At 38.4% G+C, this 19,377-nt stretch overlaps 1 protein-coding gene across 1 annotated transcript in view; it reads right to left on the bottom strand.

The window, feature by feature from the left end:
• Window positions 1-19,377, bottom strand: part of ACOXL (acyl-CoA oxidase like) — a 342,867-nt gene that overhangs the window by 92,713 nt on the left and 230,777 nt on the right. The window contains exon 15 of the mRNA XM_032410454.1: window positions 18,301-18,412. Coding sequence (XP_032266345.1) covers window positions 18,301-18,412 — 112 coding nt within the window. The remainder of the gene's footprint in view (window positions 1-18,300; window positions 18,413-19,377) is intronic.

The raw sequence follows: 19,377 nt of genomic DNA, 5'->3' as shown, positions 1-19,377 counted from the left end.
CCTTCTTTATCCTTAGTAATATTCTTTGTCTTAAAGTTTGCTTTATCTGATATTAATATAGGCTCTCTTATGTTCTAACTGCATTCTATATCTTTTTCTTATCTGTCTTTACCCTTAAAGTGTATAAATGGAACTTGCTTATTTTTAACCCTCTGTGACAATGTTTGCCTTTTAATTGGAATGTTCAGTCCATTTACATGTAATGTAATTATTGATAGTGTTGGGCAAAAGTCTACTTACAGACTATCTCCTTAGGTCTTTAATTTTTGTTCCTCCTTCCATGACTCTGGATTAACTAAAGAGTTTTCTTTTTGTCTTAGTCTATCTTCTCTATTACAATATATATTATTTACTTATAATAGTCTGCCTTTAATAACACTTCATGTATAATATAAGACCCTTATAATAATATAATTCCATGTACACTTCTCATCTTTTGTGTTATTGTGTCCATATGGGAAATCGGAGGGGGAGATGAACCATGAGACACGATGGACTCTGAAAAACAAACTGAGGGTTCTAGAGGGGAGGGGGTTGGGAGGATGGGTTAGCCTGGTGATGGGTATTAAAGAGGGCACGTTCTGCATGGAGCACTGGGTGTTATGCACAAACAATGAATCATGGAACACTACATCAGAAACTAATGATGTAATGTATGGTGATTAACATAACAATAAAAAATTTTAAAAAATAAAAAATAAAAGAAGAAAAAAATGCAAAAAAATAAAATAAAATAAATAAATAAATCAACCTTAAAAAAAAAACAACAACAAAAAAACCCTGACAATAGGATCTGATGAACATGGTAGTGAGTTCTACTGGTTCACAAAATCTTCCTTATTCCTCCAGGTAATCCTATCGGATAAGTATTGCTATTAATGAACTTACAAATGAGGACACAGAGGTTGAGGGGATAATGCCAGACTCCTTGGAAAATGTGCCTCAAAATTGTTGAATCACTATACTGTACACCTGAAGCTAATGTGACACTGTTAACTATACTGGAATTAAAATGAAAAATTTTAAATATATATATATATATATATGGCATATACTTTAATGTACTTTATAAACTCTAAATACTTATCATTATTTTTGCTTTAAATGGCCAATTGAATTATAAAAAGTTTAAGATAAGAAGGAAAAGTGTCATTAATACTTACCTATACTTCTGTTAAAAAAAGATTTATTTGAGAGAGATAGAGCATGGGCTGGGGGAGGCACGGAGAGGGAGAGAGAATCTCAAGCAGGCTCCATGCTGAGTGTGGAGCCTGACATGGGACTCCATCTCATGACCCAGAGATCTTGACCTGAGCCAAAATCAAGAATCAGACACTTAACTGACTGAGCCACCCAGGTACCCCTATTCTGTTCACTCTTTAATACATTCATTATATGTTTTCAAAAACCCTTTTCTTCTGATTTCAACATCTAGGTCATTTTAAGAGCCTTTTTCTATTGACTGGTTTTTCTCTTGATTATGCTGTTCCTATTTCTTCACATGCCTGATAACATTTTATTGTATATTGGACACTGTGAAGAATACTCATTCTGGATCCTGTTATCTTCCTCTAAAGAGTGTTGAATTTTTTTTCCCAGTTAAATCACAAGCAGATAAACTTGAATTTGTGGAGGCTGTTTCATGCTTTTTCAGGAAGAATCTTTTTGGTTTTGCCTTTAGTTTGTTTTAATTTTACCTTTAGTCCTTGGGTAAATCCCTTTTCCTGGGACATAGTCTTATACATAAGGGATGGCCCTGTTGGGGCTTCAGTGGAAAGCCATTGACTTTACTTTACCCTTCTAACTTGGCAGGATTCAAACTACAAATTCTGCTTCCTATGTAGTAGGCAACATTTGAATTTTCTGCTCGGCTCTTTAAGCCTTCCAGATTAAAAATCCCTGGGCCTCTTTGGGGTCTTGTCCATCCATGCATATTTCATATATGAGTTATTGATTTGAGTAATGTTCATACACATATTGTGAAGTCTCTCTCTCTGTTGTTCTTTTCTTTTTTTTTTTGTAGTTTTTAATTTTATTATATTATGTTAGTCACCATACAATACATCATTAGTTTTTGATGTAGTGATCCACGATCCATTGTTTTCGTATAACACCCAGTGCTCCATGCAGTACATGCCCTCCTTAATACCCATCACCGGGCTAACCAATCCCCCCTCCCCCCCTCCCCTCTAGAACCCTGTTTGTTTCTCAGGTCCATAGTCTCTCATGGTTCATCTCTCCCTCCAATTCCCCCCCCCCCATTTTTCCCTTCCTTCTCCTAATGTCCTCCATGCTATTCCTTATGTTACACAAATAAGTGAAACCATATGATAATTGACTTTCTCTGCTTGACTTATTTCGCTTAGCATAATCTCCTCCAGTCCCATCCATGTTGATGTAAAAGTTGGGTATTCATCTTTTCTGATGGCTGAGTAATATTCCATTGTATATATGGACCACATCTTCTTTATCCATTCATCTGTTGAAGGGCATCTCAGCTCTTTCCACAGTTTGGCTATTGCGGACATTGCTGCTATGAACATTGGGGTGCATATGGCCCTTCTTTTCACTACATCTGTGTCTTTGGGGTAAATACCCAGTAGTGCAATTGCTGGGTCATAGGGTAGCTCCATTTTAAAATTTTTGAGGAACCTCCACACTGTTTTCCAAAGTGGCTGTACCAACTTGCATTCCCACCAACAGTGTAAGAGGGTTCCCCTTTCTCCACAACCTCTCCAACATTTGTTGTTTCTTTCCCTGTCCATTTTTGCCATTCTAGCTGGTGTAAGGTGGTATCTCAGTGTGGTTTTGATTTGGATTTCCCTGATGGCTAATGATGATGAACATTTTTTCATGTGTCTGTTAGCCATTTGTATGTCTTCTTCAGAGAAGTGTCTGTTCATCTCTTCTGCCCACTTTTTGACTTGATTATTTGTTTTTTGGGTGTTGAGTTTGAGAAGTTCTTTATAGATTTTGGATATCAGCCCTTTCTCTGTAGTGTCATTTGCAAATATCTTCTCCCATTCTGTGGGTTGCCTCTTTGTTTTGTTGACTGTTTCCTTTGCTGTGCAGAAGCTTTTTGTCTTGATGAAGTCCCAAAAGTTCATTTTTGCTTTTGTTTCACTAGCTTTTGGAGATGTATCTTGAAAGAAGTTGCTGTGGCCAGTGTCAAAGAGGTTACTGCCTATGTTCTCCTCTAGGATTTTGATGGATTCCTGTCTCACATTGAGGTCTTTCATCCACTTTGAGTTTATCTTTGTGAGTGGTGTTAGAGAATGGTTGAGTTTCATTCTTCTGCATGTGGCTGTCCAATTTTCCCAGCACCATTTATTGAAGAGACTGTCTTTTTTCCATTGCATGTTTTTTCCTGCTTTGTCAAAGATTATTTGACCATAGAGTTGAGGGTCCATATCTGGGTTCTCTATTCTGTTCCATTGGTCTATATGTCTGTTTTTGTGCCAGTACCATGCTGTCTTGGTGATCACTGCTTTGTAATATAGCTTGAAATCAGACAACGTGATGCCCCCAGCTTTGTTTTTCTTTTTCAACATCTCCTTGGTGATTCGAGGTCTTTTCTGATTCCATACAAATTTTAGGATTGTTTGTTCCAGCACTTTGAAAAATGTCATTGGAATTTTGATCGGGATGGCATTGAAGGTATAGATTGCTCTGGGTAGCATAGACATTTTAACAATATTTATTCTTCTGATCCATGAGCATGGAATATTTTTCCATCTTTTTGTGTCTTCTTCAATTTCTTTCATGAGTGTTTTGTAGTTCCTAGAGTATAGATCCTTTACCTCTTTGGTTAGGTTTATTCCGAGGTATCTTATGGTTTTTGGTGCTATTGTAAATGGAATCGTTTCTTTAATTTCTCTTTCTACAGTTGCATTGTTAGTGTATAAGAAAGCAACTGATTTCTGTGCATTGATTTTGTATCCTGCCACATTACTGAATTGCTGGATGAGTTCTAGTAATTTGGGGGTGGAGTCTTTTGGGTTTTCCACATAAAGTATCATGTCGTCTGCGAAAAGAGAGAGTTTGACTTCTTCTTTGCCAATTTGAATACCTTTTATTTCTTTTTGTTGTCTGATTGCTGTTGCTAGGACTTCTAGTACTATGTTGAACAACAGTGGTGAGAGTGGGCACCCTTGACGTGTTCCTGATCTTAAGGGAAAGGCTCTCAGCTTTTCCCCATTGAGGATGATATTCGCTGTGGGTTTTTCATAGATAGATTTTATGAGCTTGAGGAATGTTCCCTCTATCCCTATACTCTGGAGAGTTTTAATCAGGAAAGGATGTTGTATTTTGTCAAATGCTTTTTCTGCATCAATTGAGAGGACCATATGGTTCTTCTCCCTCCTCTTATTAATGTGTTCTATCACATTGATTGATTTGCGAATGTTGAACCACCCTTGCATCCCGGGGATAAATCCCACTTGGTCGTGGTGGATGATCCTTTTAATGTATTGTTGGATCCTATTAGCTAGGATTTTGTTGAGGATTTTGGAATCCATATTCATCAGGGATATCGGTCTGAAATTTTCCTTTTTGATGGGGTCTTTGCCTGGTTTGGGGATTAAGGTAATGCTGGCCTCACAGAATGAGTTTGGAAGTTTTCCTTCTGTTTCTATTTTTTGAAACAGCTTCAGTAGAATAGGTATTATTTCTTCTTTGAATGTTTGGTAGAATTCCCCAGGGAATCCATCAGGCCCTGGACTCTTGTTTTTTGGGAGGTTTTTGATCACTGCTTCAATCTCGTTACTGGTTATTGGCCTATTCAGGTTGTCAATTTCTTCCTGTTTCAGTCTTGGCAGCTTATAGGTTTCCAGGAAGGCCTCCATTTCATCCAGATTGCTCAGTTTATTGGCATATAGTTGTTGATAATAATTTCTAATAATTGTTTCTATTTCCTTGGTGTTAGTCGTGATCTCTCCCCTTTCATTCATAATTTTATTAATTTGGGTCCTTTCTCTCTTCTTTTGGATAAGTCTGGCCAGTGGTTTATCAATCTTATTAATTCTTTCAAAGAACCAACTTCTAGTTTCGTTGATCTGATCTACTGTGTTTCTGGTTTCTAATTCATTGATTTCTGCTCTAATTTTAATTATTTCTCTTCTAATGCGTGGCTTAGGCGTCGTTTATTGCTTTTTCTCTAGTTCTTTAAGGTGTAGAGTTAGTTGGTGAATTCGGGATTTTTCTATTTTTTTGAGTGAGGCTTGGATGGCTAGGTATTTCCCCCTTAGGACCGCCTTTGCAGTATCCCATAGGTTTTGGACCGATGTGTTTTCATTCTCATTGATTTCCATGAATTGTTTAAGTTCTTCTTTGATTTCTTGGTTGACCCAAACATTCTTGAGCAGAGTAGTCTTTAGCTTCAAGTGTTTGAATTTCTGCCAAATTTTTTCTTGTGATTGAGTTCCAGTTTTAGAGCATTGTGGTCTGAGAATATGCAGGGAATAATCTCAATCTTTTGGTATTGGTTGAGACCTGATTTGTGACCCAGTATATGGTCTATTCTGGAGAAAGTTCCATGTGCGCTCGAGAAGAATGAGTATTCTGTTGTTTTAGGGTGGAATGTTCTGTAAATATCTATGAGGTCCATCTGGTCCAATGTATCATTCAAAGCTCTTGTTTCCTTGTTGATTTTCTGCTTAGATGATCTGTCCATTGCTGAGAGTGGAGTATTGAGGTCTCCTACAATTAATGTATTGTTATCAATATGACTCTTTATTTTGGTTAACAGTTGGCTTATGTATATGGCTGCTCCCATGTTGGGGGCATAGATATTTACAATTGTTAGATCTTCTTGTTGGATAGACCCTTTAAGAATGATATAGTGTCCTTCTGTGTCTCTTATTACAGACTTTAGTTTAAAATCTAATTTGTCTGATATAAGAATTGCTACCCCAGCTTTCTTTTGAGGTCTCTCTTTTTTTTTTTTTTTTAATTTTTCTCTTTGACTTTCAGTCTTTCTGACAGTCCCAAACTCCATCTGCTGGACTCCTCATGACATTAAGATTGAGGTTTCCATGTGATCACTTCCCTTTTAACCTAAATGCAGGGAATGACTTTCTAACGCTCAGTTAAAATCCAGAGGCAATAACAGCAAATATTACTACATTTACATAAAAGTTAAAAAATTTTTTTTTGCATAGCAAAAACCACCATGAGCAAAGTCAAAAGAACAGGTGACAAACTGAGAAAAAAATTTTGCAATATGACAAAGAGCTAAGATCCTTAATATAGAAAGTATTCTTAAAAATGGAAGGACAAAATACCAAAAGCCCTATGGATAAATGGAAAAATGATATGAATAGACCATACATGAGAAATATGTTAAAATGTCCCCACACTCATGAAAAACTGTTCAAACTCACTTACAGTTAGAGAAAAGTTAGACCAACACAGAGATACCATTTCTCATCTATCAAATTGGAAAAAAAAAGTATGAGAACGTGTTCTATTGATGAGGCTGTGCAAAAACAAACATTGCTGGTGAGGTGGGGATGCAAACTGGTACAACTCTTCTGAAGCAGAATTTGACAATGCCTAACCACACTACATATGCATTTACTTAGGACCCAGCAGTCAAATTTCAAGAAATCAGCCCTGAAGATACACATTAAGCAATACTAAAATTTATATGCATAAGGTTATTTGTGTAGCATTATTTCTAGTTGAAAATTATTGAGAGGAAGATAAATGCCCATGTATTAGAGAGGGGTTAAGTAGGCTATGGTCCATCCACAGTGTATTATTCTGCTGCTATTAAAAATATGTTATACACAACTAATGAATCATTGAACACTACAACAAAAATTTATGATGTACTATATGTTGGCTAACTGAACATAATAAAAAATTTTAAAAATGAGATAGATCTCTGTGAAGTAATAGAGAGTAATTCCCAAAACATACTACTGTTAAGTGGGGAAAAAAGTGCAGAGGAGTATCTCTGGTATGCTATCTTTCATGTAACAGAGAAAGCAATATAAGAAAATATACATGTTCCTGCTTATTTGGGTGAGAGAAATAAAGGAAAGATAAGCCAAAAACTAAATTTTAAAAAAGGACACCTATAGGAAGTGTATAGAGGGGGAAAAAAAGGAAGAAATAGAAATGGGGATGAGTATACCTTTCTAAAAGCTTTAAGTTCTAGAAACTTAGTAGTGTTTTACATAGCCAAACCATGAATGGACAAAAATCAACCAGTATGTAGGGAGATCTCAAAGTAGAAACAAACAGGAAGAAATAAATTTATGTTACTAATAAATAATATAATCTCACTAAATGGTGTAGAAAAGGAACAAAAATAAAAGTAACTTTAGAAATACTATTTTGATTAAATATTATAAGCTAAAAGAAGAATATTCTAGTTAGTAAATGTGTTTTTCACAGAGGTATGGGCTAGCAATTCTGAAACTACTTACTGTGTATACCAAGGAAGATCAAATAAGTAAGCACATACTAAACAATGAAAGCCATGTTTCTCACTTTCTCAGAGAAAGAAGTTACAAATAGGAAAGAGGGAAGGCTAGAATGAACCTTGTGGTTTTGGATTGGAATCAGAGCTAATAGTATAAACTCGTGGTTTCTAATATACACACATACAGGTCTGTGTGAGAATGTGGGAGTTAGTAAACATACATTTATTTCCTAGCTTAGAACAGCTAGAAGTAGTGACACCCCAGCAATAATTAGCACACCCAGCAACCCGATACTGGTTTTTAAACACCATTTTCCAATAAAAGGAAGCAGGAATTCTTGGGAAAATGATTGTAGGTCTGGCAGGGAAAATACAAGATATGATACATTTTGTGGTACCAGAAAATAAGGAAGTGCTTACCAAAAAAAAAAAAGAATAGAGACATATCAAAGGGACATAGAGGGTAAACTGAAGGAGCTCTCAATGGCCAAAACTGGAACAATTTGAGCAAGAAAATAAATAATGATAGTATTGGATTGTAGCCCAAACATAGAATAAATATCTGTGAGTCCACACTGATACAAATAATAATTAATTGAATAAATAAGTAGTTGCAGGAGAAGAGACAGCTCTTGGTTCTAATTAACTAATGTAATTGAGATGAGGGAAATCCCCACTAGGCAAACACCATAGTTTTAATTGTTTCCAGGAAGATTTATAAATGGATACTAAAAATAGTGGGTAAAAGCTTGAGGAAAAACAGGATATTTGCATCATCAAATATCAGTCTAATCTTTGGTCTTGGTGACTGTGTTACCTTGAAGAAAGCACTAACCTTCTTCATCCTCAGACTGCCTCTCTGTAAACGAGTGGGTTTGACTCGTTCACCCTGAGGAACCCTTCCGGCTTTCACACTCCAAAAGAAATGACTGCACCCCCCATGTAGTACTCAGGAATACTATTTCTTTTTCCTTTCTTTTCTCTTCACTTCCCTTTCCTGCTTTCCTTTCCATTCCCTCCCTATAATACGTTTCCGTAGGACGAGAATTTTTTTCTGTGAGAGAAAGGTGGAGAAAGTCAGAAGAGAGGGGAAAAGAGAAAATGCAACTGGGTTGCTACAGGGTGGAGAAGAAAGTAAGAGAGGAAAACATCACAGAACATAAACATTTCCTGTGACCAGCAACAACAAAGAGGGAAGCGCCCAGCTAAGGATTGGGAGCACTGTACCCCTGGGAAGCAGGCACAGCCACTGTACCCCTGGGAAGCGGGCACAGCCAGCCTCAGATCTTCCTGCCTGTCCACTCTGGGGTCTCTCCAGACCAACATCTAGCCCTGCCTCAGCCACCGGGTATAGCTTACTGTGAAGCAGCAGTTACCATTTCCCTTTCTCTGGAGTTGCAGGACTTTAAGCCTTATCTCTCACTGAGAAATGGGAACATGTTCCCCACAAGAGGAATTTCAGGCACCAGTCAGCAGAAAGAGAGCCACGCTTTTGCAAACATGGCCTTTGCATAGGCAGCACCCATATTCCAAAAATACAAAGGGCCCTCCATCAGATTGTCCTGGTCTTTTGATCATTTTCCCAACGCAACTTGACCACAGGAGTAAGAAGATGCATCAATATCAATGCAAAGTATGAACTCAGGAAATTTGGTTTCTAATCCTGTTTCCTATCTTTGATGATCTGTCTTTGGAACAAAGCTCTTGCTTGGCATTTGTGTGCCATAAGATCTTTAGTAAAACATCTGCTATTCAGGCCACTGTATTGGCTTTTAGAAATGTAACAAACACAGCCCAGCTGCTCTTACCTCTGTTCCTGTCTCCACCCTCAAACTCTCAGAGAAGTACAAGCAAAGCAGCACCAGAGTTTTTCCTCTCTAGGCTTGTCGACAATGGCATTTCCAAGACCCTCTCTGGACCTATCAGCTACCCAATGACCAAAGCTCTTGAAGATCCCGGCTGATGGAGATTATGACAGCCCCATCTCCAGCATGTGGCATGTGTGGGCCATCCAATAACCAACTCAGCTCTCATTTTTCACAGACAAGGACTCAGAGAAGCTTTCAAAACCCAACCTGGTGACCTGAGCAAAGATGCTATCAGTCTAAAATTATAACAAACAAAAGAGCTGGCATCATCTGTTAGAAAGTACTAACAGAAGTACTCTGTTACAGAAGTACTCTGGCTTTATGATGTTTTAAAGATCTAAATTAAGAGCTTTAAAGCCACACACACACACACACACACACACACAAAGTCAGGTGGAACCGTGACCACAACAATAAAAACTGTAGACAGCTTTCTAGACAGAAACTTCTAGAAAGTTACATCTCTGATAACCTTATTTCCAGCCTCCACCAATTCTTCTCCATCCAAATCTCAAATTCCGAATAAGGAAAAATAACTTAGGGTAGTTGTTTCCAAGTTAGTTTACTGCCCCTAGATTTTGAGGATGATTCATAATGTTCATTTGCAAACCACTTCCCTTTTCCTTTCGACTCAGCCTTGCAGAGCGGTGTAGGGCACCATGAATCAAATTTTTAAAATTACTCTTCCCCAGGTGATTCTTATATACCCTGAAGTGGGGTATCTACTAGCATGGTGAAAGAAGGTTACAGGTGCTAAGAGATAGAACATGAATCAGCCCCCAGTTAACTAGGACTATCATCCCATCTGGATTCTCATCCTTTTACCCGCCCAATTTTTCTTATGCACATTTGGAAATAAACAATCATTTGTTAAACATATTGACTACTGAGGGTTTATATTTCCTCCATAGATTTTTCTCCATACAATGACAGAAGTCCTTAATGGAATATTCTAAAAACAAGCCATTGTTTATTGGTTTATTTTTTCTTCCTACTAATGGGAAAATGATGCAGCAATCCTGATGAGCAAGATTTGCAGCATGATTTTGGAAAATTAGAGAAGTGGGGCTTCAAGGGAAGCTGTAGGGCTGTTCTCCCTCCATGGTCACCAACACACTGAAGGATATTTCCTGGCCCCATTTTCAGTTTAATTCTGGGTACACGAAAGAAGGAAAAGCATTATCAGACAATAGTACAGGCTTATTCTTTTGTGAGGACATGTGGTCTTGACCCTCCAGCTCTGAATGTGAACTACTAGTCCCGTAACACTTGTGCTCCAGGGTAGGAGGCAGATAGGCTATCTAATGTGAGGAGAAGGGTTGGCCAAGTAACTCTAAAATAAAATGTGCATTTGAAGAAAATTAAAGAGCATTACTGAAAAATTAAGAAGAAAAGCAGATTTCTGAAGCCCACTCATGTTTTTACCCTTTTAAAAGATTCTGAACCAAATCACATGGTTATTTTTACAAGATCTTGGCATCCTAGATGAAATCACCCACCTTTGGACATGTCCAAAGACTACTCTCCAGGCTCCATGTGGATCAGATGTTCAAATTGCTGAACAGATCGTTCAATATAGGTAGACATAAGCCAACATACAGCTAGCTATCTAAATAAACGGCTGAGTCAAAAATACAAACCAAGATTTATAAGTCAATATTCTTTCCTCTAAACTTGAAGGTTTTGTCATAATTTAGCACTTAACTTATTTTATTTTGCCTTGGGCTAAAACTAGTGGACTTATCCCAAGGCAGACACGTATCTTAATAATCTTTTTGGTCTTTACATGCCTAAGCCCTAGAAAACAGTTCTGCTCAATGAATATTTAAATTGGCCATTAAAATGGTTACATTAATGATAGTAACTAAGATAATTAACATGAGTGCAAAGTTTATCATTTTTCAAAAATTCTTCTTCTTTTATTTTTTTTAACATATTCTACCTTATTCCATCCTTGCAACAAGTTTGTATTATGCCACTCTTATTATCTCAAATATATAGATATAGAAGCAGAGGCTCAGAAGCAGTAAAATATATTTGTCTGATTCTAAAACCTTTGTAGTTCTTCGCCACACCACATGCCTAATTTTTTTTTGTGTGTTCAGAAAACACACGTGTGTGTGCAAAGGTTTTCTTTTCTCAAAATTAGAAAATCAATACTAGTGAGCAATTTGTTCTCTTGTAGAGAACAATTATAAGCAAAAAAAAAAAAAAAAAAAAAGAAGTTCTGAAAATTTAGTAAGTACCAGAAAGCATTTAATATCATGTCAATAATGGAATAGAAAGTAGGTATTTTACAGTGGACCTATTTTCCTAATGTCAGTAAAATAAAAAAAAAATAAAAAGAAGATGCCAGACTCTCAAATCCTGAAGATAAAAAAGTTAGAAAGTTGGAGAAATAAAGTGTTAGAAAAATGAGTGTAGAGAAATGTGGGCCCGGGGAAGTACAATCTGGTTCAACATTTGTAGAGAACAATGTGGCAGTATGTAAAGTCTAAAAACTGCACGCTGTTAAGAATGTTCCTTGTGGCGCTGTCTATAATAACTGAGAAACAAGAAGCATCAGAACATTGCACAATCATGCTCTTATCGACACAGAAAGAATGCTGTTTTATATTATTAAATGGAAATATTGATTAAAGACATTATAATCTCCTTTCCTATCTTGTTCCAAAAAACGTGTCTATCAATACCAAAACTATTCAACAATTTTTGCTTTCAGATGCTATATTAGTTATCTATTGCTGTGCAACAAATTATCTCCAAATTTAGCATCTTAAAACAAATAACTTTTGTTATCTGACATGGTTTCTGAGGGTTGGGAATCTGGGCATGTCTTGATTGGGTGTTTCTGGCTCAGGCTCTCAAGTCAAGTTGTTGACTGCCCTAGTCCCTGGTATCTCTGAAGACTGGAATAGGGCTGGAGGAGACACCTCTATGCTCATTTACATAGTTTTTGGCAAGATGGTTCAGTTCTTTGCCACATGGGCCGCTCATGACATGGCTTCCCCCAGAGTGAGGGAGAGACAGAGAGACAGAAACTAAGACAGAAGCCACAGTGTCTTCATAATGCAATCTCAGAAAAGACATACCATTACTTCTGCTGTATTCTATTCATTACACCAACCAGCCCTGGCACAATGTATAAGGATGTGACTAGCAGGAGGCAGGGATCCTTGAAGGTGAGCTTGGATTCTATCACAGTCTATCCTTATCCCTTTCCAAGGTCCATAGAAATCTTATCCCATTACTGCAGTGATTCCAATTCCAGAATCACATCATCTAAGTCTAGGCTGGGTGCAGATTAGGTTCCCCAGACATCATTCCTTAAGTATAGTTCCTTTTGATTTGAAGGCTTTTAAGGGGACAAATTATCTGTCCCCTACATGACCAACATACAATAGTGGGATAAGATTGGATAACCATTATACATATTCTTGCTCAAAAGGGAAGAAAATGGGAGCAATAAAGGGGTCAGTGATCCATAGAAATTCTGAAATCCAGCTGAGCAAGTGTCAAAAAAAATTTTTTTTATTAAGATGCAGTACTACCCATGTCCAGGAGTTTTTATTCTCCATGGCCCTTGGCTCCACCCTCTGGGCTTGTGGTTCTTCCCTCTGAGGCATCTTTCCATTATCATGAAAGGTCCACATGTTTGTGACTGAGTCATTTTCTCAGCCTGCTCCCGGTTTGTAGAAGCTTGGTGGCTCAAGGTTCTATTCATTGTATGCTGTCTCTGTGCCTTTCAGCATAAGCTAAAAAATGTGGCTGATATAATTCTCTTAGAAACTTTATACATCTTCTGTGAATCTTTTGGTGGGTTCAGCCCATTAGACAAAAAAGTCCACATCCACAAATCTCTTTGAGATGGGCCTTTGGGGTATGGAGAAGGCTAGAGGTGCCCTTAAGCATCCTAGAAGCCCTACAGTTTGATTGAAAAGATCTGTGAGGCATACCCTTAATCTCTTCAGAGGGCCTTTTGCCTGACTGAAGCCTCATCTTTGATCTTTCTCAGCTCTTAAAGGATTTTACTCACATCTTTAGACCATGCATTCCTGAGAGAGCTCTGGTATCGTTGCTCTGAAGCCATTTTCTATGGTTCTTTTGGGTAGGATTATGTCTTCCAAAAAGATATATTACAGCTCTAATCCCCAGTATCTGTGAATGCCACCTTATTTGGAAATAGGGTCTTTGCATGTGTAATCAAGTTAAGACGAGCTCATATTGGAGCAGGGTGAGCCTTAGTCCAGTATGGTTTCCTCACAGGAAGAAAAGAAGACAGAGACACACAGACTGAAGAATGCCTTGTGGTGACAGAAGCAGAGATTGGAGTGATGGGAAGGCAAGCCAAGGGACACCAGTTGCTAAGAGCCAGCACTGTGGTACTTTGTTAGAGCAGCCGCAAGAAATGGATACAGTTACCATATGGAGAACTTGGGAATCTTCAAAACCACAGCAAGTCTCAGTTCCTCCATGTTAAACACTGTTTCCTTCAGCTTCTCTCTGTCTTTTGGCATTTTACTGTAAGCAGCCATAAGCAAGCAGGCACTTTCAACACTTTGAGTTGATGAGGTACATTTTCTACTTTCCATGTAACTGCAGGCAAGAGTGTTGCTAAAGTTCTGCCCCTACATAGCTAGAATCTCCCTTCCTCCAGTTTCCAATAATAATTACTCAAGTCCTACAAGTCCTCACCCACAGCTTTAGCAAAGCTCAGAAGTCTTCTATGAACAACTTCTTCAAGGCATTTCAGGCTTCCGCTAAAATTCTTCTCAAAGCTCACCACCTAGTTTCAAGGCCACACCCACATTTTGAGTTTTTGTTTGAGTTTTGTTTGAGTTTTGTTACATCATCACCTAGCTTGAGGTGCCCAAATCTGTGTTAGTTTACTGTGTAAACACGTTGCCCCCAGATTTAACAGATTAAAGCAAACACTCATTTTTCACACAGTTTCTGACAGTCAGGAACGCAGAAGCTGCTTAGCAGGGCAGTTGGGGTTCAGTGTAGCTCCAGGCCGCAAGTCGGCAAGAGACCCACTGCCCAGGTTTTGCAATCTCTCAGGCTCTGACCCCAGCTGATAGGTACACTTCCAGGCTCACTCATGTAGTTGTTTGTAGGAGGCTTCAGTTCCTTACTTCAGGGGCCTCTCCATAGGGCATGCTTATGACAAGGTTTCCCACACGATGGGTAATCCAAGAAAGAGAGAAAGAGTGAGCAACATGGAAGTCACCATGTTTTTTTAATCATCTCATCTCAGAGGGGACATGTTATCACTTCCGCTGTATGTCGCACAGACCAATTCTGGTACAATATGGGAAAGGACTTCACAATAGCAGGAGGTAAAGATTCCTGAGGGCTCTGTTGGAAGCTGGCTACCACGGATATCTGTTATTTGGCATGCAGAAGTTCACAGTTATGGTATCATCAATTTGGCTGTGTACTGTTTCATACTTTTGAATTTTTTTTAAAGATCAATATCACTAACTGTTATGAGGTGAATTGTGTGTACACCAAGATTCATACTTGAAAGTCCCAATCTCCCGCACCTCAGATTGTAATCATATTCGGGAGATAAAGTCTTTAAAGAGGAGACTAAATTAAAAGGAGGCCATTAGGGTGGGGCCCTAATCCAGTCTGACTGGTATCCTTAGAAGAGGAAGAGACACCAGGCAGGGCATGCACAGAGGGAGAACCATGTGAAAAGACATTAAGAGGGCAGCCATTTGCAAGCCATGGAGAAAACCTCCGAGGAGACCAACCCTGTTGACACCTTGGTCTTGGACTTGTAGCCTCTAGAACTATGAGGAAATAAACTCCTATCATTTAAGCCCACCAATCTGTGGTATTTTGTTGTGGCAGCCCAAGCAGACTAATACACCAATCCTCTGAAAGATATCTGAAAATATCTTGCTATTGCCCAATCTGTGTTTTTTTTTAAATCATTTTTGTTCTTTTCTTTTTTTAAGATTTTTTAATTTATTTATTTGACAGATAGAGAGACAGCGAGAGAGGGAACACAAGCAGGGGGAGTGGGAGAGGGAGAAGCAGGCTTCCCGCAGAGCAAGGGAGCCCGATGCAGGGCTCGATCCCACAACCCTGGGATCATGACCTGAGCTGAAAGCAGATGCTTAACGACTGAGCCACCCAAGCGCCCCTAAAAAAGTCATTTTTGTTCTGATTTATATAACTATATATCAATATATATACAGATTTTTTTCTATATAAAACGCATACGACTAGATTTGTTTCTAAACTGAGAGTCTATGATTTCATTAGGAGAACTGAAACTCTTTATTTTATAGGCCATTTTAAATCTAATGCTCTACATTTTAGAGGTGGAAGCTGGAGGGATTTCTGTCTCTCTAAGATGTAAATGTAGCAGAAGACACCTTTCCATGGCTTATTGTGGATTGAAGTTAGGGATCATATTGTAATGGAAAAGTTGTTTCCAAGGAATTACCAGATTAGTGCAGTTGAAGACCAAATTGTTAATCTTTCAGGGCCGGGGGAGGGGACTTGTACTTAGCCAGATTCGACAAGAGTCCAAGGGGATGTCATAATGAGCAGGACGCAGATTTTGGGTAGCAATCCTAAAGAAATTCTCAAACCAAGAAGCCCTCTTAAAACAGCCCTCCAGCCATGAGGTAGGCATATCTAAAGAAGCAGCACTAGAGAATCTCTGAGGCCTCTAAGAACAGGCTTTCTGATTTGTTCCTCGCTCTGCCTCTGATTACACAAACTTCTGGTAACTTATTTATCTCTGCTGTGTCCTCTCCAGCGATTCGGATAACAGGCATCCTGTGTTTGGTAATCTTGTTAACTTTAGCGTAATGAAATGCATTTTAACCTGTTTCTTTAATGATCAAAGTCAGAACAAAACAATGTCTTTTGCCTACCCTGAAATTAAAGTAAGAAACTGAGCATGTTTTTACTCTAGCTTCTATCTTACCTTAAAATATATTATAAACCCAATCTATTATAGAACCAATGAGTCAAGTTTTTTTAATTCATCTTTTTCCCAAAAAGCATTTATAATAATTTTTTTATTTTTTAAAGATTTATTTATTTATTTGAGAGAGAGAGAAAGAGAGAGAGAGAGAATGAGTGGGGGAAGGGCAGAGGGAGAGGGAGAGAGAATCTTAAGCAGACTCTGCATTGAGCCCAGAGCCTGACACTGGACTGGATCTCACGGTCCTGAGATCATGACCTGAGTTGAAATCAAGGCTTAACCCAATGAGCCACGCAGGTGCCCCTGAACTTTGTAACCATTTTTTAAAAACACATACTTACTGGTTGGATTTAGGGGGACCACAAATCCTTTTATACCTTGACTTCCTTATGTTTGAGTTAATAATTTTGATTTTTTAAAATGTCTTATATTTTTAAATTTTGAATAATTTTTAAGAAAGGCCAAATGAGTAAAATTGTTCCTGATTCTTAGGTATCTGAAAATATCATTCCACCACCTACACTCATGAATTAAATTTGGCTTGGAATAGTATGCTTGGATCATGAAGTTTCCCCTTTAGAGAAGGAGATATTACTCCATTTGGAGTTGGTGAATAAAGACTGAGGCTAGCCTTATTTTTTCCCCTTTATCGGTAAACTATTCTTTTGTGTCTGGGTTCTTATATGATAATCTCTTTATGCTAGATTTGCAGGCTATATCCAAGTATGGATATTTTTTTCTATCAACATTTTGATTTTTTTATACTAAGGAAAATATTTTTCTATTATGTCTGTGATTTTTATTTCTGCTCCTCTTGTTCCAGCATTTTCAGGAATATTTGTTACACATAGGTTGGATTTCTGCTATTTTCACTCTGTGTCTATCATCATCTCTTGCCATTTCTTCTTTATCCTTTTCTTCCGCAGTCTAGGAAAGCTCGTTCACAGACTACATTTTATCCATTGTTAATTCTGCTCACTAGTGCATCTCTAGCATTTTTGCCTGTGATTACATCCTTCTCTTATTTTGACTGGCTCCATGTTTGACAAGGGCAGGTAGCTCAGAGTGACTAAACCCACTCGGATGTGCCCCCGGTGTCTGGCAGGGCCTCACCTCATACTTATACCTGAGGATGGACTGATTGGTACAACCCTGGCCCAGCCTCCAGGTACTCATCAGTCTGGCTCTGTCCCACCAGCATGCACCTTGACCACTTTCTGCTCCCAGAGCATTTCCTAAGAGAATACCCATCCTCATGTGCTATTCATCCTCTCCCCTTCTACTCGCTCTGTGGTTGTACTAGGAGGAGTGATCTTAGAGTCAGTATAAAAGAGATGAATTAAAGGGGGGGAGTTGCATGGGGCCCAATTCTGGCCCTCTTGCAACCTAATTCCCATGCAGAAGGGGAGCAGTGGTCTGCTTTCATGTTACAATAGCTCTGAACCCCTGAGTCTGGACAGAGAGTGGGATAAGTAAAACCTTCTCTCAGAGTCTTTTTGTCTATTCATACTGGGATTAGAAAATGAAACATATTGCCGAGGTGGGGGATGTTTTCCCACACCAGCCCCACTGGCACTTGGTAAACTTCCCTCTAGATTTCTATCAATGCTAATATAAGGTTTTATGTTTTTTGCAGCATGTCATGGGTGTTTTAATAGGAAAGAGAGTGCATCTCAGGCTAATCGAATGGTTATTTTTTGTATATGCCTGATGTACCTTTTCCCCCCAAAGAACAATGTATTCATTATACACATAGACAATGATTTTTCAGTTCCAATAAGGGCTAAAAATTACTCCACTCATCAACTCCCATGGCAGCCCAATGATGGCTTGCCGGCAGAATTCTAAACGACAACACAAAGGGTTAAACAGTAGCATCAGGACTGCAAAGCAACCAGGGCTGTCTTGTCATACAAATGCCCTGTAGGAACTCTAGCCATTTCCAGAAGCTTGTAATTACCCTGACTCATCCTCTACTACATTTAGCAGATCGTTCACCAGCAAGAATATGCCTTAAACCCATGTCAAAAAGAAAAAACACAATGTATCTTTACCTTATAATAAATTCTGGCCACCAAACTCCGCTGAAGAACCCTTTCACGAAAATTCACTGCTTTCAACAGAAAGGCAAGATTATCGACTGTGTCCATGTTAAATGCCAGGAAGCTGAAGGAAAAACACAGTGACCATTATTATTATTATGTCCTCACCAAAGAATTCCATGTGAAAAAAACAGACAGGGCCTGTTCTGTCAAAAAGAATTTTCTTCCAATAGAAAAGCAGTGTAAGTACAATTCAGCCCTTCACATCTCTCACTCACTATATTCATGCTTCCTTCACATCTCTCACTCGCTATATTCATGCTTCTTTCAGGACTTTTCTGATGAATGCTTGGCTTGAATTGATCCTATGTGGTTGTCCTTGTGGTATAAAGATAATTTGGGTTTCCTGCTTTTTTCATCTCCTATTGTATTATAGGTAGTTATTCAATATTTTATATAGTTTTTCTTCATTAAGATCTATATAATTTCCATCCACTGGGTTTATAATAATTTTCTCAACCATTGTTTGGCATTTGTTATAATAATGATTACAAATGAATATTAGTAACCAAATACATCCATCACAAAGTATTTGTCAATGAATATTATTTCTTAAATATATAATGTATCTGGACCTGTGCTTATTACTACTGTGCATTATTCAACAATCTCAGTAATTCTATGATGCAGATACCATAATTATTCAATGTATAGTTTGGGAAACTGGGGCTCAGCAAGTTTCAGCAACCTGCTCTAGGTCACATGGGCAGAACACACTCAGGCTCAGCTTTTGTCTTGGGGACACCTGTATTTAAGGGAAAAGGAGCCCCAGAGGGCAATGAGAGGGCTTTGGGCAAGCGCAGGGTAGAGTGTTCTGCAGAGATAATGACTCTCTTCAGCAGGTAGTAAATTCCATCTTCCCCATCTGGCAATGAGGAAACTGAGGCATAGGGGAGTTAAGAGACTTAGGCACAAAGAGACTCAAAACACCTGAGTCTCCCTTAAAACCCTATGGGTTTTTCAATATGTGACTCTGCCTTTTGTGCTAATTTTGCACCCCTCCCACCCACCCTGCCCCATGAAACTTCC

The sequence above is a fragment of the Phoca vitulina genome, unplaced genomic scaffold (assembly GCF_004348235.1).
Source record: "Phoca vitulina isolate PV1807 unplaced genomic scaffold, GSC_HSeal_1.0 scaffold12, whole genome shotgun sequence".
In the NCBI taxonomy this organism is placed as follows: domain Eukaryota; kingdom Metazoa; phylum Chordata; class Mammalia; order Carnivora; family Phocidae; genus Phoca; species Phoca vitulina.
This window is presented reverse-complemented; position numbering and strand designations above follow the sequence as displayed.